At 52.5% G+C, this 24,091-nt stretch overlaps 1 protein-coding gene across 5 annotated transcripts in view; it reads left to right on the forward strand.

The window, feature by feature from the left end:
- CMTR1 (cap methyltransferase 1) overlaps positions 1-23,548 on the forward strand; it is a 46,248-nt gene extending 22,700 nt beyond the window's left edge. For 4 of the 5 annotated variants that reach the window (XM_044272863.1, XM_044272865.1, XM_044272864.1 and 1 more), the window contains exons 16-25: positions 12,133-12,190; positions 13,221-13,289; positions 13,369-13,500; positions 13,649-13,771; positions 16,882-16,973; positions 17,524-17,592; positions 19,677-19,724; positions 20,379-20,491; positions 21,842-21,950; positions 22,886-23,548. In XM_044272863.1, the coding sequence (XP_044128798.1) occupies positions 12,133-12,190; positions 13,221-13,289; positions 13,369-13,500; positions 13,649-13,771; positions 16,882-16,973; positions 17,524-17,592; positions 19,677-19,724; positions 20,379-20,491; positions 21,842-21,950; positions 22,886-23,048 (976 nt within the window). In that variant the 3' untranslated portion in view covers positions 23,049-23,548. Of the gene's footprint in view, positions 1-12,132; positions 12,191-13,220; positions 13,290-13,368; positions 13,501-13,648; positions 13,772-16,881; positions 16,974-17,523; positions 17,677-17,706; positions 17,814-19,676; positions 19,725-20,378; positions 20,492-21,841; positions 21,951-22,885 lie in introns of those variants that run through there. The other variant, XM_044272867.1, reaches the window with a different exon arrangement.
- The last annotated feature ends 543 nt before the right edge of the window (positions 23,549-24,091 follow it).

Consider the following 24,091-nt stretch of genomic DNA (forward strand, 5'->3'; position numbering starts at 1 on the left):
CTGCGCCAGTGCCGGTCACCCGCACTGCTGCCTCCCCCACAGAAGACAAGGTGGATCAGGGCAGCCCTGCTCCCCTACATCCCGCCAGCGCAAGGGTCGCCCGCACGCCAAGTCCCTCTCCCAGCGTCCTGCCACTACGGTGCCAGTAGCTGAAGGGGCGACCCTGCTGGAATGGACCGAGGGTGAAGACGACTATGGTGAGAGAGTGGCTTCTCCAGCCCTACGTCCCCCACCCCCCACCCTGGTCTCCTGCGTGCTTGACCCCCCATACTTGGACCCTTCGGTCACTGCTGGACCTAGGCTGGCCCCTGGGGTGCTGCAGGGCGACATTCCACTCCCTGCTCCCTCCCCTCCCTTCTGGCCCTCATGGGACATTTTAGCAGCAGAATGCTGCGAATAGGCAGCCACATCGCCTCCCTTCACATATCAGCGTCCCTCCTGGAACGCTGTGCTCACATCCTCACGGGCACCCAGTCTCAGGGTCCCCCCATCCCCTCACCGATGCGCTGCTCTGGACCGGGGGCCTTTTCCTGACGGCAGTGCTGCTTGGGCGACCGCACCTCCGGCGCTTCTAACCGGCCTGCTGGGCCGCACCTCCGAGCTGGGCCGCACTTCCTCCCGGCCCCCGACTGTTCCGGCCTGCGGGGTAGACTCCCGCGGCCGGCATTGGCTTGAGCACGATGCTCCAACGATTCCGGCCGGCCGTCGGCGACTTCCGGCCGGCCGGGCGCCGTAAATTTTGGTCCAGGCTTCGGCCTACTGGGCCGCATTCCGGCGCTCCACCCGGGCCCCTGACTTCCGGTCCGCGGGGTGGGCTTCCGCGGCCGGTTTGTCCAGGCAGTCCGCTCCGGTTTCCTGTGCGGCCCCGGTCAGCCGGGTGCCGCAGAAAATTTAGGCCCCGGCTTCACGGCCTGCTAGGCCGCAAACTTCCGGCCTCTGTTGGAGGGGGCGGGAACTTCTCCGGGCGCGAATTCTTCCCGCCTGGAGGTTCCCCGCCCCCAGGGGATCGCGGCGCCGCCTCCTCCTCCCTTCCAGGTTGGTGGCTGTTAACCCTTCGGGTACCGGCCCCCGTGCTTCTGTTTGTTTTGCTCGGCTGATGGGCCTTTATGGCTGGCGCGCCCCCCCCCCCCCTCTACTTCTATGCTGGGCACCTGTATGGTGGCACTTCTTTCTGCCTCAGTGAGGCTATTTTTTATTTGGGAATGCATAACATGGTTAAGCTAATGGATTTCTTGTGCGCTGCGCAGGACGCTGCAGCCTTATCTCAGTAGCGCCGCCTGTATGCGTGCTGCTTCCATGAGCGGCATGGTGTCGCACTCCCCGGCTGGTGCATGCTTCCCTTCTTTAGCCCTCTCCGGGATGCAGCGCTGGCCAAGTGCATGCGCCCTCCAGCTATGGTAACTGCCATGTGCAGACAACCCCTTCCTAGGCGAAATACTGCACTCTCTCGGGATGCAGGCTTGCCTGGTGCATGACCCCCCGCTTAGGTGGAATACTGCACTCTCACCGAATACGGTGTTGGCCATGTGCACGAGAACGCTGCACTCGTTGGATTCGCTGCAGGCCATGTGCACAACCCCCTTCCATAGGCGGAATGCTGCACTCATTGGATTCGTTGCCGGTCTTGTGCATGTCCTCCTTCCATAGGTGGACTCTGCACTCTCGCCAGATACGGTGTTGGTCTGGTGCACGACCCCCCTTCCATAGGGGACCGCTGCATTTTCACTGGATTCACTACCGGCCATGTGCGTGATTCCTTTCCATAGGCGAAATCGCTGCTCTCACTGGATTTGATACCGGCCATGTGCATGACCCCCTTCCATAGGCGGAATGCTGCACTCACTGGATTCGCTGCCGGTCTTGTGCATGACCCCCTTCCATAGGCGGAATGCTGCACTCACTGGATTCGCTGCCGGTCTTGTGCATGACCCCCTTCCATAGGCGGAATGCTGCACTCACTGGATTCGCTGCCGGTCTTGTGCATGACCCCCTTCCATAGGCGGAATGCTGCACTCACTGGATTCGCTGCCGGTCTTGTGCATGACCCCCTTCCATAGGCGGAATGCTGCACTCACTGGATTCGCTGCCGGTCTTGTGCATGACCCCCTTCCATAGGCGGAATGCTGCACTCACTGGATTCGCTGCCGGTCTTGTGCATGACCCCCTTCCAGGGGCGGAATGCTGCACTCACTGGATTCGCTGCCGGTCTTGTGCATGACCCCCTTCCTCTAGGCGGAATACTCCACTTCATTGGTTATGGTGCTGGGCAGCCGGCCATGTGCATTACCCCCTTCCATAGGCTGTATGCTGCATTCTCATTGGATTCGCTGCCGGCCTTGGGCATGCCTTCTTCCCTCAAGCGCCATGCATACACCCTCACTGACTGGGGTCGTTCTCTCGCTGATAAGTTGCTGGCCGCGTGCAGGACCCCCTTCCATGGTGGGATGCTTGCAACTCACTAAATCCACTGCCGGCCATATACATGTTCCCCCTTCCGTGGGCGGTGTACGGCACTCTTACTGGATTCGCTGCCGGCCATGGACATGTCTCCTTTCCTCAGGCAACATACACACACTCTCACTGACTGTGTTTGTTCTCTCGCCAGTGTGCTGCTGGCCAGGTGCCTGACCCCCATCCATGGCGGGGTGCTCGCATTCTCCCTGGTTGCAATACTGGCCATGGGCATGGCTCCCCCTTCTGGGCAGCATACTGCACTCTCACCAGATACGTTGCTGGCCTCTAAGTTGGGTGAAATGCTTGCACTCCCATTGGATACGGTGCTGGCCTTGTGCGTGACCACCCCTCATTCCATGGGTGGACTTTTTGTACGCTCACAGGACTCACACCTGTCCTTGTATGTGCTGTGCTGGACTTGTACTTGTCCCCATTCATTGGCGAAGTAGTTGTACTCTCACAAAATTCGGTGTTTGGTGGATTATTGCACACTCACTTAATGTTAGGATTACCCTGTGCATGTCCCCTTTTCACTAGGTGGACGTCCTGCTGGATGCGGTGTGGCCATGTGCATGGCCCTCTTCTGGGTGGAATATGGTATGTCTTCCTTCTCTGAAGTAGGTGCTGGTCTTGGGCATCACCCCCTTGTTGGGCGGGCTTTGCACGCTTGCTGCCCGCACTGTTTGCCAAGTACATTGCCCTCTCTTCTGGGCAGACTGCTTGCGCTCCGTCGCATGCCATACTAGTCTTGTGTGTGTCCCCCCTTCCGGTTGCACTTTGCACTTCTGTGGGGCTCTGTGGCTGGCCCTCCTTGCTGTATGACTATTTCGCAGTGGGCGGACACTCTTGGGGGCTGCTACTCTGTGCGTTGTTGGGCCGTGTATGCCTTCTCCTTCCGTAGGTGGGTTGGCTTTCTCACTGCTTATGGGGCTGCTTGTACGTATGCCTCCATTCTTCCTGCGACTTGTCGTTTTTCTCTTGGGATACGGTGATTGCCGCCGGCCTGGCACTCTTCTCTGAGGAGATCTTTCTGTTCACCTGGCCTGGATGGGCTCTATTGTTCTCTACTGCAGCGAGCTGGGTGGTATCCGTTCTCTGTTCGGAGGGTATATTTGGTGTTTCCGTTGTGACGGTATCCACCATATTCGTTGGCCCTTCCGTCTGGGGAGTGTTTGTGGTTCCTGGATGCGTACCCATTAGTTACCCTGTGGCGTTGCTTCCCAGCGCAAGCTGTCACATGGTCGAGAGCGCTGTCTCCAGCGTCCCTCGCAGTCTACGTTGGCTCTGGCCGGATTACGGTTCCCTCGCCTGTTGCCATTCCTCCTCTTGGATGCGTTTTGGTTTGAGTCCTTCCTGTTGGCACCCTCCGTGCTTCAGTTTGTTTTGCTACCAGGTTCTAGCCGCTCTTTTTGAGCAGGTCGCCCAACTTCTCTTGGTTGCTCGATTACCGAGGTCAGGGACCTCCACTTTCGATTCGTTAGGGTATTCGCCTTCTGCGAATTGGTGAGCCGGACATCTCGGAGTAGCGGAGTTCTGCTTTTTGAGCGGTCCTGTGGCTTCCCTGTTGCCCACTCCTCCTTGCGGTTGGAGGGTGTCATCCGTCTTCTCGGCTATTTTTTCTCTCGACGGCTCTGTTTTGGCTTCTCCTGGGTCAGTTTCACTCTGATGTGGCTTCTGCCCCGGCCAGGCTTCAGGGGCTGTTCCTTCACTGCCCTCCCCCCTGGGGAGACCATGGTTGTTCATATGGATGGTCCCGGTGTTCCTTATGACCTCGTACTGTCTCCATTGTTCACACTGGCTGTACTAGCTGTGTGCCTATTACCGGGTTTGCCGCATTCTGTCCTCCCGCTGGGTGCAGATTGCTTTTACCATTCTGGGCGCTGGTCCTGCTTGGACTTTACCTTCTCGGTAACCTGGCGTGCCTACTTTCTTCTGTCAAGATTACCCTTCAAGCCCCCTCTTCGGGTCTGTAGAACACCTTCCTGTGGTGGCTACAACGACAAGGACTTTAGCCTGACTTGTCCTGGAGTCTGTTGGAAACTGGCCGGGTCCCTTTCGGTTCCTTCCGTTTGTCCATCTGCTCCCCCACTCCGCGTGGATTCGGGACGGCGTTGCTCGGGGGCCGACGGGACCAGTTTTCCCAACCTTTTTGCCGTGTCACTGATTTGCGCTTACTCGCATTGGATTTCCTCCCGTCTGCCCAGACGAGTCCAGCGAGCACACTAGTGTTAGCTCCCGGCCGTGCTTCGTCCAGGTTCTGTTGTCTGACTTAGGGTCTTCCCTGGGGTTCTTTAGGAAGCTGGGCATTCACCCAATTCTGCCTTTCTCTTCCCGTGATTCGGTCTTCTCCAGTCTGGCCTGGACCTGCGACTGGGACTCTGTTACTTGAAGTGTCTGCAGTTTTTTGCTTGGACATCTCCGACTCTTGTCGACGCTCGGTCTCTTGTTTCCAGGAGGTCCGCGCCAAGGTTCACGGCTCCTGGGTGCTTTCCTCCGCTTAACCACATGGCTATTGCTGTGGTTACTGCTCAAGGGCAGGGCTCTGTTTTTTTGGTGTCACCGTTCATTTCACCAGAGCGGTTGGTGCTTCCGGGGCTGGAGGCATGGGCTTCAGCCATGTCATTGTGCAGGGTGGCCACGGTCTTCCTTGCACTCTTTCCCAGGTTTTCCTGGGTGCGTACTCTGGCTTCGGCGGCGGTTGCTGCCTTGGGCCGCCTGGTTTTTGCAGGTGGCATTTCCTTGCTGCCTTCGGGTGCTTCGCCTTGGTGCTGTGGTCCCTCCCCTCTTGGACTGCTTTTGAACGTCCCAAGGTCTTCTGTGTCCCCCAAGGAAATTGGGCGAGAAAACGAGATTTTTGTATAACTTACCAGTAAAATCTCTTTCTCGCTCTTTCCTTGGGGGACACAGCACCCACCCATTCATTGGTTTTTTTCTACACGGTTTCCGAGTTTTGTTTACCCGTTGGGTAGTTGGCTTGTTGTTTCCACTGGTTGGGCTTTGCCTTTTCTCACTACTTGGACACGCAACTGGCAGTCTCTCTCTCCAGGCTGAGGGTATAGCTGATGGAGGAGGGGCTTAACAGTTTTCACTTAGTGTCACGCCTCCTAGGGAGATGAGCTATACCCAAGGTCTTCTGTGTCCCCCAAGGAAAGAGCGAGAAAGAGATTTTACTGGTAAGTTATACAAAAATCTCGTTTTTACCCTCCCCCATTGACTTCAATGTGGAATGTAGAAGTGAATTGGGAAATCAGAGACTAAAAAAGTAATTTTCAGACCCCCTGATATTCATTTTGTAACCTGTTAGTTACGGTGGGTTCACATCACGTTTTTCCCATCCATTTAACGTATCCAAAAAACGTATACGTTAAACGGATGCCTGAGACTGATGCCATACTGCCGCATCCTTTCACCATAAGTATAGGATACAAGAACGTGGTGTAGTGTGTTTATACATCAAACGGAGGCACAAATGTGATGTGAACCTGCCCCTACAGACATTTCTTCTATTGATGTGTGTGTCCCCCAGTAATACATGCTGGATGTGAGATCTGTGTCCCCCCCCCCCCCCCAGTAATACATGCTGAATGTGAGGTCTGTGTGTCCCCCCCAGTAATACATGCTGGATGTGAGGTCTGTGTCCCCCCAGTAATACATGCTGAATGTGGGGTCTGTGTGTCCCCCCAGTAATACATGGCTGGATGTGAGGTCTGTGTGTCCCCCAGTAATACATGCTGGATGTGAGGTCTGTGTCCCCCCCAGTAATACAGCTGAATGTGAGGTCTGTGTGTCCCCCCAGTAATACATGCTGGATGTGAGGTCTGTGTGTCCCCCAGTAATACATGCTGGATGGAGGTCTGTGTGTCCCCCAGTAATACATGCTGGATGTGAGGTCTATGTGTCCCCCAGTAATACATGCTGGATTGAGGTCTGTGTGTCCTCCAGTAATACATGGCTGGATGTAGGTCTGTGTGTCCCCCAGTAATACATGCTGGATGTGAGGTCTGTGTGTCCTCCAGTAATACATGCTGGATGTGAGGTCTGTGTGGTCCCCCAGTAATACATGCTGGATGTGAGGTCTGTGTCCCCCCCCAGTATACATGCTGGATGTGAGGTCTGTGTCCACCCCCCAGTAATACATGCTGGATGTGAGGTCTGTGTGTCCCCCCAGTAATACATGCTGGATGTGAGGTCTGTGTGTCCTCCAGTAATACATGCTGGATGTGAGGTCTGTGTCCCCCCAGTAATACATGCTGGATGTGAGATCTGTGTGTCCTCCCCAGTAATACATGCTGGATGTGAGGTCTGTGTGTCCCAGTAATACATGCTGGATGTTAGGTCTGTGTGTCCCAGTAATACATGCTGGATGTTAGGTCTGTGTGTCCTCCAGTAATACATGCTGGATGGGAGGTCTGTGTGTCCCCCAGTAATACATGCTGGATGTGAGGTCTGTGTGTCCCCCCAGTAATACATGCTGGATGTGAGGTCTGTGTGTCCTCCAGTAATACATGCTGGATGTGAGGTCTGTGTCCCCCCCAGTAATACATGCTGGATGTGAGATCTGTGTGTCCTCCCCAGTAATACATGCTGGATGTGAGGTCTATGTCTCCCAGTAATACATGCTGGATGTTAGGTCTGTGTGTCCTCCAGTAATACATGCTGGATGGGAGGTCTGTGTGTCCCCCAGTAATACATGCTGGATGTGAGGTCTGTGTGTCCTCCAGTAATACATGCTGGATGTGAGGTCTGTGTCCCCCCAGTAATACATGCTGGATGTGAGGTCTGTGTCCCCCAGTAATACATGCTGGATGTGAGGTCTGTGTGTCCTCCAGTAATACATGCTGGATGTGAGGTCTGTGTGTCCCCCAGTAATACATGCAGGATGTGTTGTCTGTGTGTCCTCCAGTAATACATGCTGGATGTGAGGTCTGTGTCCCCCCCAGTAATACATGCTGGATGTGAGGTCTGTGTGTCCTCCAGTAATACATGCTGGATGTGAGGTCTGTGTGTCCTCCAGTAATACATGCTGGATGTGAGGTCTGTGTGTCCCCCCAGTAATACATGCTGGATGTGAGGTCTGTGTGTCCCCCCAGTAATACATGCTGGATGTGAGGTCTGTGTGTCCTCCAGTAATACATGCTGGATAGTGAGGTCTGTGTGTCCCCCAGTAATACATGCTGGATGTGAGGGTCTGTGTGTACCACCAGTAATACATGCTGGATGTGAGGTCTGTGTGTCCTCCAGTAATACATGCTGGATGTGAGGTCTATGTCTCCCAGTAATACATGCTGGATGTTAGGTCCCCAGTATGTGTTGGTCCTCCAGGAATACATGCTGGATGTGAGATCTGTGTGTCCCCCAGTAATACATGCTGGATGTGAGGTCTGTGTGTCCTCCAGTAATACATGCTGGATGTGAGGTCTGTGTCCCCCCCCCAGTAATACATGCTGGATGTGAGGTCTGTGTGTCCCCCCAGTAATAATGCTGGATGTGAGGTCTGTGTGTCCCCCCAGTAATACATGCTGGATGTGAGGTCTGTGTGTCCCCCAGTAATACATGCTGGATGTGGGGTCTGTGTGTCCCCCAGTAATACATGCTGGATTGAGGTCTGTGTGTCCCCCCAGTAATACATGCTGGATGTGAGGTCTGTGTGTCCCCCCAGTAATACATGCCGGATGTGAGGTCTGTGTGTCCTCCAGTAATACATGCTGGATGTGAGGTCTGTGTGTCCTCCAGTAATACATGCTGGGATGTGAGGTCTGTGTGTCCTCCAGTAATACATGCTGGATGTGAGGTCTGTGTGTCCTCCAGTAATACATGCTGATGTGAGGTCTGTGTGTCCTCCAGTAATACATGCTGGATGTGATGTCTGTGTGTCCCCCCCAGTAATACATGCTGGTTGTGAGGTCTGTGTCCCCCAGTAATATATGCTGGATGTGAGGTCTGTGTGTCCCCCCAGTAATACATGCTGGATGTGAGGTCTGTTTGTCCACCAGTAATACATGCTGGATGTGAGGTCTGTGTGTCCCCAGTAATACATGCTGGATGTGAGGTCTGTGTTCCCTCCAGTAATACATGCTGGATGTGAGGTCTGTGTGGTTGTCCCCCAGTAATACATGCTGGATGTGAGGTCTGTGTCCCCCCCAGTAATGCATGCTGGACGTGAGGTCCGTGTGTCGTCCCCCCAGTAATACATGCTGGATGTGAGGTCTGTGTGTCCTCCCAGTAATACATGCTGGATGTGAGGTCTGTGTGTCCCTCCAGTAATACATGCTGGATGTGAGGTATGTGGTGTCCTCCAGTAATACATGCTGGATGTGAGGTCTGTTTGTCCACCAGTAATACATGCTGGATGTGAGGTCTGTGTGTCCACCAGTAATACATGCTGGATGTGAGGTCTGTGTGTCCTCCAGTAATACATGCTGGATGTGAGGTCTGTGTGTCCCCCCCAGTAATACATGCTGGATGTGAGGTCTGTGTCCCCCCCAGTAATACATGCTGGATGTGAGGTCTGTGTCCCCCCAGTAATACATGCTGGATGTGAGGTCTGTGTGTCCTCCAGTAATACATGCTGGATGTGAGGTATGTGTGTCCTCCAGTAATACATGCTGGATGTGAGGTCTGTGTGTCCTCCAGTAATACATGCTGATGTGAGGTCTGTGTGTCCCCCCCCCAGTAATACATGCCGGATGTGAGGTCTGTGTGTCCCCCAGTAATACATGCCGGATGTGAGGTCTGTGTGTCCTCCAGTAATACATGCCGGATGTGAGGTCTGTGTGTCCCCCAGTAATACATGCTGGATGTGAGGTCTGTGTCCCCCCAGTAATACATGCTGGATGTGAGGTCTGTGTCCCCCCAGTAATACATGCTGGATGTGAGGTCTGTGTCCCCCCAGTAATACATGCTGGATGTGAGGTCTGTGTCCCCCCAGTAATACATGCTGGATGTGAGGTCTGTGTCCCCCCCAGTAATACATGCTGGATGTGAGGTCTGTGTCCCCCCCAGTAATACATGCTGGATGTGAGGTCTGTGTGTCCCCCAGTAATACATGCTGGATGTGAGGTCTGTGTGTCCCCCCAGTAATACATTCTGGATGTGAGGTCTGTGTGTCCCCCCAGTAATACATTCTGGATGTGAGGTCTGTGTGTCCCCCCAGTAATACATGCTGGATGTGAGGTCTGTGTGTCCCCCAGTAATACATGCTGGATGTGAGGTCTGTGTGTCCCCCCAGTAATACATGCAGGATGTGTGGTCTGTGTGTCCCCCAGTAATACATGCTGGATTGTGGTCTGTGTGTCCCCCAGTAATACATGCTGGATGTGAGGTCTGTGTGTCCTCCAGTAATACATGCCGGATGTGAGGTCTGTGTGTCCCCCAGTAATACATTCTGGATGTGAGGTCTGTGTGTCCCCCCAGTAATACATGCTGGATGTGAGGTACTGTGTGTCCCCCAGTAATACATGCTGGATGTGTGGTCTGTGTGTCCCCCAGTAATACATGCTGGATGTGAGGTCTGTGTGTCCTCCAGTAATACATGCCCGGATGGGAGGTCTGTGTGTCCCCGAGTAATACATGCTGGATGTGAGGTCTGTGTGTGTCCCCCCCCCCCCCCCCCAGTAATACATGCTGGATGTGAGGTCTATGTCCCCCCAGTAATACCTTCTGGATGTGAGGTCTGTGTGTCCCCCCAGTAATACATGCTGGATGTGAGGTCTGTGTGTCCCCCAGTAATACATGCTGGATGTGAGGTCTGTGTGTCCCCCAGTAATACATGCTGGATGTGAGGTCTGTGTGTCCCCCAGTAATACATGCTGGATGTGAGGTCTGTGTGTCCCCCAGTAATACATGCTGGATGTGAGGTCTGTGTGTCCCCCAGTAATACATGCTGGATGTGAGGTCTGTGTGTCCCCCAGTAATACATGCTGGATGTGAGGTCTGTGTGTCCTCCAGTAATACATGCCGGATGTGAGGTCTGTGTGTCCCCCAGTAATACATGCTGGATGTGAGGTCTGTGTGTCCCCCCCTTCCCCCAGTAATACATGCTGGATGTGAGGTCTATGTCCCCCCAGTAATACATTCTGGATGTGAGGTCTGTGTGTCCTCCAGTAATACATGCTGGATGTGAGGTCTGTGTGTCCCCCAGTAATACATGCTGGATGTGAGGTCTGTGTGTCCCCCCAGTAATACATGCTGGATGTGAGGTCTGTGTCCCCCCAGTAATACATGCTGGATGTGAGGTCTGTGTGTCCCCCTAGTAATACATGCGGATGTGTGGTCTGTGTGTCCCCCAGTAATACATGCTGGATGTGTGGTCTGTGTCCCCCCCAGTAATACATGCTGGATGTGAGGTCTGTGTCCCCCCCCCCAGTAATAATGCTGGATGTGAGGTCTGTGTCCCCCCAGAATGTGAGGTCTGTGTCCCCCCCAGTAATACATGCTGGATGTGAGGTCTGTGTGTCCTCCAGTAATACATGCTGGATGTGAGGTCTGTGTGTCCTCCAGTAATACATGCCGGATGTGAGGTCTGTGTGTCCCCCAGTAATACATGCTGGATGTGAGGTCTGTGTGTCCTCCAGTAATACATGCTGGATGTGAGGTCTGTGTGTCCCCCAGTAATACATGCAGGATGTGTTGTCTGTGTGTCCTCCAGTAATACATGCAGGATGTGTTGTCTGTGTCCCCCCCAGTAATACATGCTGGATGTGAGGTCTGTGTGTCCCCCAGTAATACATGCTGGATGTGAGGTCTGTGTCCCCCCCAGTAATACATGCTGGATGTGAGGTCTGTGTGTCCTCCAGTAATACATGCTGGATGTGAGGTCTGTGTCCCCCAGTAATACATGCTGGATGTGAGGTCTGTGTGTCCTCCAGTAATACATGCCGGATGTGAGGTCTGTGTGTCCCCCAGTAATACATGCTGGATGTGAGGTCTGTGTCCCCCCCAGTAATACATGCCGGATGTGAGGTCTGTGTGTCCTCCAGTAATACATGCCGGATGTGAGGTCTGTGTGTCCTCCAGTAATACATGCCGGATGTGAGGTCTGTGTGTCCCCCCAGTAATACATGCTGGATGTGAGGTCTGTGTGTCCCCCCCAGTAATACATGCTGGATGTGAGGTCTGTGTGTCCCCCAGTAATACATGCTGGATGTGAGGTCTGTGTGTCCCCCCAGTAATACATTCTGGATGCGAGGTCTATGTCCCCCAGTAATACATGCTGGATGTGAGGTCTATGTCCCCCCAGTAATACATTCTGGATGTGAGGTCTGTGTGTCCCCCCCCCCCCCCCCCCCAGTACCTGGGTACACAGCCTGTGTAATTTACTCCAGCCCCCCTGCAGACTTTCATGTGTGCTGTCTTCTGGTACAATGCCATCACTTTGTGGTGGTCTTCTTGGATGCGTCCCAGCTGTGTACATCCTCCCCACCCGTCTGCGATATCTTTCAGCGAGAGAAGGGAGGGGGAGAGCAGCGCGCCGATGATTTATGTTACATTCTGCGCCAGCTAGGTGAAGGACTTACACACACTCTGCAGAATTGGAAGATTTACAAAGTTGCTCAATTTTATATCCCGGAAGTAGATGAAGAGTACATTCCGGTGTATATCGGCGTCCATGGCCTTTAGCCAGTGTTTGGAGAAGGTGAAGTCTGCATGGTGGTCATATTCTGCTGTGATTGTTTTCAGGTCCCTGAGCGAGCCCCACCAGGCCGATCTGCGGAAGGAGTGCCTGAAGCTGTGGGGGGTAAGTGCAGAAGCTGCGTCTCTGTAATATTAGCGATTTTACATCACTCGAGCGTGATCCTGAAGTCAGGGCCGCAGGCGACATCTTTCTTCTGATGTTTAGAACGCTCCCTCACACAGAGAAGTTGGAGATAAACTTGGCTTTACCATTGTGTCCTGGATATGATGGTGTCTTGTCAGAGCGACCATTGTGGGGTCTTGGCTTACGTATTAGAACTGGGATTACACTGCACTGTGTGTGACTAGAGTATATTCACATGTAAGCGGAGGGGTGCTGTAGGGCGCCCCACCGCATGTCTAACCTGCTCCCGAGCGCCCATAGACTATAAACTCTCTGAGCTGCTGAGCGGGGGTCCGCTGTCAGTGACGGCAGGGCACTCCATAGTGAAGGCAGGGACCGCTCCTGGGTCTTCACTATGATCACTGTATACACAGTGGAAGGAGCGCTGTGTATACAGCTGAGGAAGCGCTATGCCGTTTCCTTTTCCGGCCCCCGGAACTACAACTTGTCCCACAAAAAATAAGCCCTCACACATCAAAGTTAACAAAAATAAAAAAAGTTATGGCTCTCAACAAGCATTTCAGCAAATCCCATGTTAGAAAATCCAGATGCCGCTCCTTCCCTTCTGGGCCCAAACAGCAGTTTACAACCGCAATTGGAGAAAATGGGTAAGAAATTGTGGGGTGAAATTCTCCTGTTATCCCATGTGAAAAAGAAAGTTTGGGCCTAAAGCACAATTTTCTTGTAAAAAAAAAAAAAAAAAATTAATTTTTCATTTTCACGGCCAAGGGTTATAAATTCTATGAAACGCCTGGTGCTCAGTACACCGCTTAAAAATGCCTTGGGTGGTGTAGTTTCCAAAATGTGGTCACTTTTGGGGGGTTTTCACTGTGGGGGTCTTTTGAAATAAAAAATGGCACCCAAAGGCCAGTCCAGTAAAAATCTGCCCCCCCCCAAAAAAATAAACACCATATGGCGCTCCTTTCCTTCTGACAGCACATCTCGTCATCCATGTTGTTTCTCCTTCCAGATTCCTGACCAAGCTCGAGTGGCCCCGACTAACAGTGACGCTAGGGCCAAGTTCTTCCAGCTGGTCCAGGTAGGTCCTCGCTCCCCCCGCCGCTTCTCTTGCTCCATCTTACTGTACATGAACATGGCGCCCGTCCTTCTGTTTCTAGAGCCGGGACATTGACGTTTACAGTAACAAGCCGACCCCCCTGACGAACAAGACCCTGGAGAAGCTGAGCCACGTGCTGGACTACAGGTGCATGGTGTCCGGGAGCGAGCAGAAGTTCCTCCTAGGATTAGGGGTAAGAATGTACACGTGCCGCGTTATACCGCTGCGTCAGGAGTCTCGGAAAGCTGATGGTCAGGGACAGCGAGATGAAGCGTGAATGTTGCGCAGACACGTACGATGCAGGTTGTTTTATTTAACCCCTTGTGTCACTATCTCCTCAGAGGTCTCAGATCTACACCTGGGGGGGTCGACCTTCTGACCGCTGGACTAAACTGGATCTAAAAACGGAGCTGCCCCGCGACACCCTCCTGTCTGTGGAGATTGTCAATGAGCTGAAAGGCGAGGTGAGTGGTAAACGTGATGGGGGCCGTATATGTTCTATAGAATGTGCCCCCCCCCCCCAAAAAAAGGTTCCAAGTAATAAAAATCCTCAAATTGTTCAGAATTGGTGCCGCTGACTCCCATGTAGGGTCGGGCGATATCAAAAATATGTCCTTGATAACGATATTAATAAATGTATTGCGATAATGATGTATAATGTCTCCTTGTTGCCCCCATAGTATGGGGGCCACAAGGAGACATTGCTCTATATAGTATGGGGGCCACAAGGAGACATTGCTCTATATAGTATGGGGGCCACAAGGAGACATTGCTCTATATAGTATGGGGGCCACAAGGAGACATTGCTCTATATAGTATGGGGGCCACAAGGAGACATTGCTCTATATAGTATGGGGGCCACAAGGAGACATTGCTCTATATGGTATGGGGGCCACAAGGAGACATTGCTCTATATAGTATGGGGGCCACAAGGAGACATTGCTCTATATAGTATGGGGGCCACAAGGAGACATTGCTCTATATAGTATGTGGGCCACAAGGGGACATTGCTCTATATAGTATGGGGGCCACAAGGAGACATTGCTCTATATGGTATGGGGGCCACAAGGAGACATTGCTATATATAGTATGGGGGCCACAAGGAGACATTGCTATATATGGTATGGGGGCCACAAGGAGACATTGCTATATATGGTATGGGGGCCACAAGGAGACATTGCTCTATATGGTATGGGGGCCACAAGGAGACATTGCTCTATATGGTATGGGGGCCACAAGGAGACATTGCTCTGTATGGTATGGGGGCCACAAGGAGACATTGCTCTGTATAGTATGGGGGCCACAAGGAGACATTGCTCTATATGGTATGGGGGCCACAAGGAGACATTGCTCTATATAGTATGGGGGCCACAAGGAGACATTGCTCTATATAGTATGGGGGCCACAAGGAGACATTGCTCTATATAGTATGTGGGCCACAAGGGGACATTGCTCTATATAGTATGGGGGCCACAAGGAGACATTGCTCTATATGGTATGGGGGCCACAAGGAGACATTGCTATATTTAGTATGGGGGCCCCAAGGAGATATTATACTGTATGGGGTCCCCATACATTATAGTGATGTCTTCTTGTGGCCCCACTGTTTCACACCATGGGCGCACAGATTTAGATATGAATGGGTCTGCATTCAGTCCGCAAAAAATTTGAATCAGATGCAGACTGAAAATACGGTCGTGTGCAGGAGTCCTATATGGGTGGACATTACATAATGCGCGGCCAAACATACAGGAGAATGTGGCCCCACAAACCTCTTCCATCCAGTGATGTCTCCTCTGATGTAGACGTTCTCTTTCCTCATCTTCTCCATTCAGAGCCCAGACCGCCATGATAACTTCTTCCAGCTGCATCTCGTCTCTGCAGAGTTTGCCAAACAGACATCTTACATTCCTCACTTTTCCATCATCCTCCCTGGTGTCCCAACATTGTCATCCTGCTGCCACCCCCAATACTATGTCCGCTGTGCTCCCCAATGACCAGACACTATACTGTAGAGTCCCCCCCCCCTCCCCAAATAACTCGGACTGCCCTCAGTATTAATAGTGCCCCCTACAGCACCCCAATAGCAATCCCATTAGTAGTAATCTCCTCCATATTGTGCCCAATAATAATGTCACCGCAGTACCTCCAATATTAAAAGGGGTTGTCTCACTTCAGTAAGTGGCATTTATCATGTAGAGAAAGGTAATACCAGGCTCTTACTAATGTATTGGGATTCTCCATTTTGCTTCCTTTGCTGGCTGGATTCATTTTTCCATCACATTATACACGGTTAATTTCTATGGTTACAGACCACCCTGCAATCCATCAGCGGTGGCCGTGCTTGCACACTATAGGAAAAAGCACCAGCCTATGTGCGCTCCCATGGTCCCGGCCACCATAGAGGTCGGCACTTTTTCCTATAGTGTGCAAGCACGGCCACCGCTGATGGATTGCAGGGTGGTCTGTAACCATGGAAACGAGCAGTGTATAATGTGATGGAAAAATGAATCCAGCCAGTGAAGGAAGCAACATGGAGAATCCCAATACATTAGTAAGTGCCTTGTATTAACTTTCTCTACATGATAACTGCCACTTGCTGAAGTGAGAAGACCCTTTAATAATGCCCCCTATAGTACCCCCATTTATATAATGCTTTCCCCCCTCTAATATAATGCCTTCATATATAATGCTCCCCCCGTAATATAATACCCCCATATATAATGGTCTCCCCATAGTATAATACCCCCATATATAATGGTCTCCCCGTAGTATAATGCCTCCATATATAATGGTCTCCCCGTAGTATAATACCCCCATATATAATGCTCCCCCCGTAGTATAATACCCCCATATATAATACTCTCCCCCTCTAATATAATGCCTTCATATATAATGCTCCCCCCGTAATATAATACCCCCATATATAATGGTCTCCCTAGTATAATGCACCCCCCGTAGTATAATGCCTTCATATATAATGCTCCCCCCGTAGTATAATACCCCCATATATAATACTCTCCCCCTCTAGTATAATACCCCCATATATAATACTCTCCCCCCGTAGTATAATGCCCCCATATATAATACTCCCCCCCCCCCCCCCATAGTATAATACCCCTATATATAATACTCTCCCTCCCACCACCAGGTATCCCCCAGTAGTACCATGCATAGATCTACAGAACGGACCATATACTCTGCTGCAGGTCCAGGCCCTTGGTTGCTGCTTCCTGACAAAGGAGCTTGTGATGTCATCAGGCCTATGAGGTTGAACGGCGGGGACAGGAGCCAGAGGCCCCCGTGCCCCGCGGAAAACCGCCACCCCCCTGCCTCATGGCTGAAGCGCGTGTGACGTTACAAAATACAGCAGTAATTAAGAAACAACGATATGGCCATTTCTCATTATCGTAGTATATGGTACATACCGGTAAATGGCCCATAGTGGTCCCCTGAACGTACCAAGTGCCCCGTTATGTGCTCGTACACCCCTTGCGCCTGATTGCTACATTAGCGCTGTAGTGGCGGCCATGTTGGTTGTCCCCCAGTAAAGATCTCTTTCTGTGACCGGCAGGGTAAAGCACAGAGGAAGATCAGCGCCGTTCATATCCTGGACGTGCTCTTCCTTAACGGCATGGACGTCCGACCGCAGCACTTCACCCAGAGGTAAGTCCTGGGGCATCGCCGCCCGCCAGACCCCGAATCTGCAGAACGCGGGGGCTCATTTATCGCCTTCTGTGAAATAGAGCCGGCTTAGTTACCATAGCAACCAGATGCCGCCTTTCATTTTCCTAAGGAGCTGTCAAAAACGAAAGGTGGAATCTGGTTGGTTGCTATGGGCGACTGAGCCAGTTCTGCTTTACACCAGTTTGATAAATCTCCCCCTTAGTGTTTTAATTCCTTAATTCTTTTTGGATTTCTGCTTCCTGTCAGTGAATAGAACACTAGGAGACTAAAAGAGACCTGTCCTGGGCTCTGGTGCACTGTAACACGCCCTGCACCCGTCTCAGCCGAGCATGGTCAAGCTCTGGATGTAAACATTGCCATTCACTGACAGCAAGTGGCGAGGAATTGAAATGAGAATTTTATATTAGTAACTGAGAGAATTTTGTCAGATATCACAGAATGCGGAGAAAGTGACTGGAAATTGATTGAGATTTCTTCCAGAGTCTGCAGAGGATGATGGGGGTTATTAATGTGTCCTCTCCTTCCTCAGGATGCAGCTGGCTGAGAAGTTCGTGAAGGCCGTTTCTAAGCCCAGTCGGCCGGATATGAACCCCATCCGGTGGGTACCACAAGCCCCCATCACACTAAGGGATGTTACCTCCACTATCGTCACAGTGTGTCGGTGCAGACAATCTAAACAAATCGCTCTCCTGCGCTGCAATCCAGGTGTCTCCGCTGTGCAAGCAGGGCTAGGTCAGGCTCTAGATCTAAGCAATGAGTGCTCCTGTTCACTGACAGCAAGTAGAGACCTTGAAACATAAAGTATATCAGAAAGCTACAGAATGCTTATTAACCCCTTTCCCCCCGTGCTGTAACAGTGCTGACTTCAGCTCCCTCGGTCACCGCCACCAGTGGAATGCAGTCTGTCAGGCATAATACGCCGCAGCACAGGGCGTTACCTAAGAGATCCTGCTGCAGTAACCAGCGCCGGCCATACACAATGAGTGGAATGCAGTCTGTCAGGCATAATACGCCGCAGCACAGGGCGTCACCTAAGAGATCCTGCTGCAGTAACCAGCGCCGGCCATACACAATGAGTGGAATGCAGTCTGTCAGGCATAATACGCCGCAGCACAGGGCGTCACCTAAGAGATCCTGCTGCAGTAACCAGCGCCGGCCATACACAATGAGTGGAGCTGCAGTCTGTCAGGCATAATACGCCGCAGCACAGGGCGTTACCTAAGAGATCCTGCTGCAGTAACCAGCGCCGGCCATACACAATGAGTGGAATGCAGTCTGTCAGGCATAATACGCCGCAGCACAGGGCGTCACCTAAGAGATCCTGCTGCAGTAACCAGTGCCGGCCATACACAATGAGTGGAGCTGCAGTCTGTCAGGCATAATACGCCGCAGCACAGGGCGTCACCTAAGAGATCCTGCTGCAGTAACCAGCGCCCGCCATACACAATGAGTGGAGCTGCAGTCTGTCAGGCATAATACGCCGCAGCACAGGGCGTCACCTAAGAGATCCTGCTGCAGTAACCAGCGCCCGCCATACACAATGAGTGGAGCTGCAGTCTGTCAGGCATAATACGCTGCAGCACAGGGCGTCACCTAAGAGATCCTGCTGCAGTAACCAGCGCCGGCCATACACAATGAGTGGAGCTGCAGTCTGTCAGGCATAATACGCCGCAGCACAGGGCGTCACCTAAGAGATCCTGCTGCAGTAACCAGCGCCGGCCATACACAATGAGTGGAATGCAGTCTGTCAGGCATAATACGCCGCAGCACAGGGCGTTACCTAAGAGATCCTGCTGCAGTAACCAGCGCCCGCCATACACAATGAGTGGAATGCAGTCTGTCAGGCATAATACGCCGCAGCACAGGGCGTTACCTAAGAGATCCTGCTGCAGTAACCAGCGCCCGCCATACACAATGAGTGGAGCTGCAGTCTGTCAGGCATAATACGCCGCAGCACAGGGCGTCACCTAAGAGATCCTGCTGCAGTAACCAGCGCCGGCCATACACAATGAGTGGAGCTGCAGTCTGTCAGGCATAATACGCCGCAGCACAGGGCGTCACCTAAGAGATCCTGCTGCAGTAACCAGCGCCCGCCATACACAATGAGTGGAGCTGCAGTCTGTCAGGCATAATACGCCGCAGCACAGGGCGTCACCTAAGAGATCCTGCTGCAGTAACCAGCGCCGGCCATACACAATGAGTGGAGCTGCAGTCTGTCAGGCATAATACGCCGCAGCACAGGGCGTTACCTAAGAGATCCTGCTGCAGTAACCAGCGCCGGCCATACACAATGAGTGGAGCTGCAGTCTGTCAGGCATAATACGCCGCAGCACAGGGCGTCACCTAAGAGATCCTGCTGCAGTAACCAGCGCCGGCCATACACGATGAGTGGAGCTGCAGTCAGGCATAATACGCCGCAGCACAGGGCGTCACCTAAGAGATCCTGCTGCAGTAACCAGCGCCGGCCATACACAATGAGTGGAGCTGCAGTCAGGCGATCGTAGAGATGCTGGGGGTTGGACCTCCGCCGATCGGATGTTCATCACCTGTCTTGAAGATAGGCTATCAATAAAAAAAAGTCCTGGTCAACTGTCTTAATGTAGCAATCTGGGCCACATTCTTAAGGGGTTGAAAATCTATCTCCCCCGTATTTAAAGCTGATCTTTTGTGCTTCTCCAACAGCGTGAAAGAAGTCTACCGACTAGAGGAGATCCAGAAGATCTTCCTGAGGTAATCCGGCTTTTGTAAGAACTCTGCAACTCTGTTAATGAGCCAGAAACAGCCTCCAAATATCTGCTCTTCCGGAGGCTCTTACCCTCCCCCCATCCCCTCCTCCAGAGGCTCTTACCCTCCCCTCACCCCCTCCTCCAGAGGCTCTTACCCTCACCCCCTCCTCCAGAGGCTCTTACCCTCCCCTCATCCCCTCCTCCAGAGGCTCTTACCCTCCCCTCATCCCCTCCTCCAGAGGCTCTTACCCTCCCCTCATCCCCTCCTCCAGAGGCTCTTACCCTCCCCTCACCCCCTCCTCCAGAGGCTCTTACCCTCCCCTCATCCCCTCCTCCAGAGGCTCTTACCCTCCCCTCATCCCCTCCTCCAGAGGCTCTTACCCTCCCCCATCCACCCCTCCAAATTCGTCTTTATTTCTTGTTCATAGCAGGGTACAGGGGAACGACACTCTGACCGGACGTTGACGCGTTTCGGACACAGCAGTGTCCGTAGTCGTAACCTGGTTATGATCTTCACCAGCGTCTCTTATCCCCCATCCCTTTACTAGTTGGATTACATTTTCGCTGACAGAGGAGACAATCAGTTGGGGTCTCTGGTTCTGCTGTCGTCTCTTCTTTCACATGACTCATGACAGATATAATGCATTCTGCATTCTAGGTTGGAGATGAAGATCATTAAGAGCTCTGGTGGGATGCCGCGGCTCTCCTACACCGGCAGAGATGACCGCCACTTTGTGCCATCCGGGCTCTACATTGTGAAGACCGTGAACGGTGAGCGCAGTGTGTGCTGATGAAGCCTTCCCCATAATACTCGCTGTCTGTGCACTCCCCCATAACACCTGCTGTCCTCCTGTGTCCTCCCCCCCCCATAATACTCTGTCCTCCTGTGTCCTCCCCCCCATAATACTCTGTCCTCCTGTGTCCCCCCCCCATAATACTCTGTCCTCCTGTGTCCTCCCCCCATAATACTCTGTCCTCCTGTGTCCTCCCCCCCATAATACTTTGTCCTCCTGTGTCCCCCCCCCCATAATACCTGCTGTCCTCCTGTGTCCCCCCCCCCATAATACTCTGTCTTCCTGTGTCCTCCCCCCATAATACTCTGTCCTCCTGTGTCCTCCCCCCCATAATACTCTGTCCTCCTGTGTCCCCCCCCCCCATAATACTTTGTCCTCCTGTGTCCCCCCCCTCCCATAATACCTGCTGTCCTCCTGTGTCCCCCCCATAATACTCTGTCCTCCTGTGTCCTCCCCCCATAATACTCTGTCCTCCTGTGTCCTCCCCCCCATAATACTCTGTCCTCCTGTGTCCCCCCCCCCCATAATACTCTGTCCTCCTGTGTCCTCCCCCCATAATACTCTGTCCTCCTGTGTCCTCCCCCCCATAATACTCTGTCCTCCTGTGTCCCCCCCCCCCATAATACTTTGTCCTCCTGTGCCCCCCCCCTCCCATAATACCTGCTGTCCTCTTGTGTACTCCCCCATACCTGCTGTCCTCTTGTGTACTCCTCCATAATACCTGCTGTCCTCCTGTGTCCTCCCCCCCATAATACTCTGTCCTCCCCCCCCCCCATAATACTCTGTCCCCCTGTGTCCTCCCCCCCATAATACTCTGTCCTCCCCCCCATAATACTCTGTCCTCCTGTGTCCTCCCCCCCATAATACTCTGTCCTCCCACCTAATATCGGCTGTCCTACTGTGTCCTCCCCCCATAATACCCTCTGTCCTCCAGTCCTCCCCCTGTAATACCTGCTGTCCTCTTGTCCTCCCGCCATAATACCCTCTGTCCTCCTGTATCCTCCCCCATAATACCCGCTGTCCTCTTGTGTCCCCCCCCCTAATACCTGCTGTCCTCTTGTCCTCCCCCCATAATACCCGCTGTCCTCCTGTATCCTCCCCCCATAATACCTGTGCCCTCCTATGTCCCTCCCCCCCAATAATACCCGCTGTCCTCCTGTATCCTCCCCCCATAATACCTGTGTCCTCCTCTGCCCTCCTATGTCCCTCCCCCCCAATAATACCCTTTGTACTCCTGTGTCCTCCCACCTAATATCGGCTGTCCTACTGTGTCCTCCCCCCATAATACCCTCTGTCCTCCTCCATAATACCCGCTGTCCTCCTGCAGATCCCTGGACCATGGCCTTCAGTAAAAGCCACAACCGCAAATACTTCTACAACGTGAAGACCCACATGTCCAAGTACGAGCTCCCAGTCGAGTCCATCGCACCATTTCAGTAAGTGTGCGCTCCCTCCCATCAGGAGCCCTGAGTGTATCCCAGTCCTCTGTATATGAATTGTAATAATTAGGTTTCAGTTCTGACTATTTTATGATCTTTGTCAGTGATTGGGAAAATTCTGAAATACATCCAGAGGCTGGAAACACTTCCTGACTTAATACTGTACACCTCACAGCTGAGGGTTTGTTACAGTGTGCCGAGCCTGTAAGCTAAACAAACTGGGCTCCAGGCTGCTACATTTTACCTGCACTGATGCATTACAACAAACTGTCAGGACAAGAGAGAGAGGGTTGTCTAGACTGGAAGCAATTGTGTTACACCCTCAGCCGTGAGGAGATACAAGGAACGGTGTGCGGACCACCCAAACAATCGGCAAATAGGGGGCTACACAGCCATACTATAGAGTAGTGAGAAGCAATCCTGGGACTATTCCAAAAATAATCTATATTAGATCGTGATCCCATCCACAACCTTCCCATAAAGACGCTTAAAACCACAGAAATAGTCCCGTAGAGCAATAGTGCAGAAAGGAGTACAATACAAAGCCCAGGCAGCCCGGAGAGGGGGGCGGCAGGAGCTCCTCTGGCGTCAGATAAACTAGAAAGTTCCCATTCATTACCAGCAAGCAGAGATCTTGAAATCGGGGAGGACTGAAACCAAGTACGTTGGAATGTAACATTTGTGGAACCAAGTCCATTGTTCTGTCAGGGATATTCCGGTTCGATAAAGTTGGCCCCTATCCACATGATGGGGGTCTGACTGCTCCACCTGCCTCGTTTTGGGGCCTCCACAGGGTTCTTATAATGGGCTGGTGTCCCGGCAGTTGGACTCCCACCTAGTTATCCCCTATGCTGTGGACATGGGATAACGTTATGGGTTGGCGGCTGTATCCCGCATGTCCTAACCGCCTCTGCCTGTATCCTCTCTTGCAGCGTCTGTTTCTTGGAGCGCCTCTTCTGGGAGTGGGGTGAGGGGGTGCAGATCCACGAGTCTCAGAAACAGGACCCCAACACGGACAAGCTCTCCAAAGACACCGTCCTGCAGTTCATCCGGATGCATCAGCCCTTGTCCTCGGGGGGTCGAGAGGAAAGGTAGTGACCGGACAAGCGGAAGTGCAGGACGCAAGCCACCTCTTCATCAGCGGCTACCCTCGCTGGGGCGGCTGTCAGAGACTCAAAGCCTCAATAGAGGGGGAAGGGCACATGGAGGCGAAAGGGAGACCCCCTCTATTTCATTAAAGAGACATTTATTGCACTGCAGGCAGAGACATGGTGGAATATATTTTCTTTTAGCTCCCGGTCGCTTTTCCGCTTCTATATGACATGTAGTTGCCCGTCCGACACTAGAGACGAGTGCAGAAGGTCCAGGGTCGTCTCCTGGGGCAAGAATGGATTGAAATATGAAAAAGGATCTGGACGCTAAGTTGGGGGGGAGGGGGTCTGCTGCAGCTGGCGCCCCCCTCTCCCCACAATCCATGACTCGCTTTGAAGCTTCATCGTCCTGTCAGTGTGTTTTACTGCATGGTTTGCCTTGTACCCCATCATAGGGAGGACATCCCACTCCTACAGCAATAAAGCACTAGAGTTTGGATATAACGCTCGTTCTGCAGAGGGGATCCATCATTAAAACCGCCCCCCCTCTAACCCACAGAGGTACAGACCCCACCTGACCTCTGAGGAGTCCCGTGGTATCAGATCCTGTAAGTTGTTCAGTGCTTTTTGGTAGGGGGCACCACTGCCCTGACGTGGGGTACCTGTCTGTTTGAGGCTTAGGTAGCTGGACCGGGTGCTGTCTCCTCCCCAGGTAAGTGATGCACACTTAGGCCTCTTTCACACGGGCGTCGCGGATTGGGGCCGGATGCGTTCCATTTTCACTGCGATTACGTTCCATGTTTGCGGTTTTTCCGTGCGGGTGCAAAACATTGTAATGCGTTTTGCACACGCGTGAGAAAAATCGGCATGTTTGATTCCCAGACCCGGACTTGTTCACAGAAGTTCAGGTTTGGGTTAGGTTAAAATAATAGCATTTTTAATACAGAATGCATAGTACAATAGCGCTGGAGGGGTTAAAAATAAAATAAATAATAATTTAACTCGTCTTAGTCCACTTGATCGCGCAGCCGACATCTCTTCTGTCTT

Source organism: Bufo gargarizans, unplaced genomic scaffold (genome assembly GCF_014858855.1).
Source record: "Bufo gargarizans isolate SCDJY-AF-19 unplaced genomic scaffold, ASM1485885v1 fragScaff_scaffold_149_pilon, whole genome shotgun sequence".
NCBI lineage: Eukaryota > Metazoa > Chordata > Amphibia > Anura > Bufonidae > Bufo > Bufo gargarizans.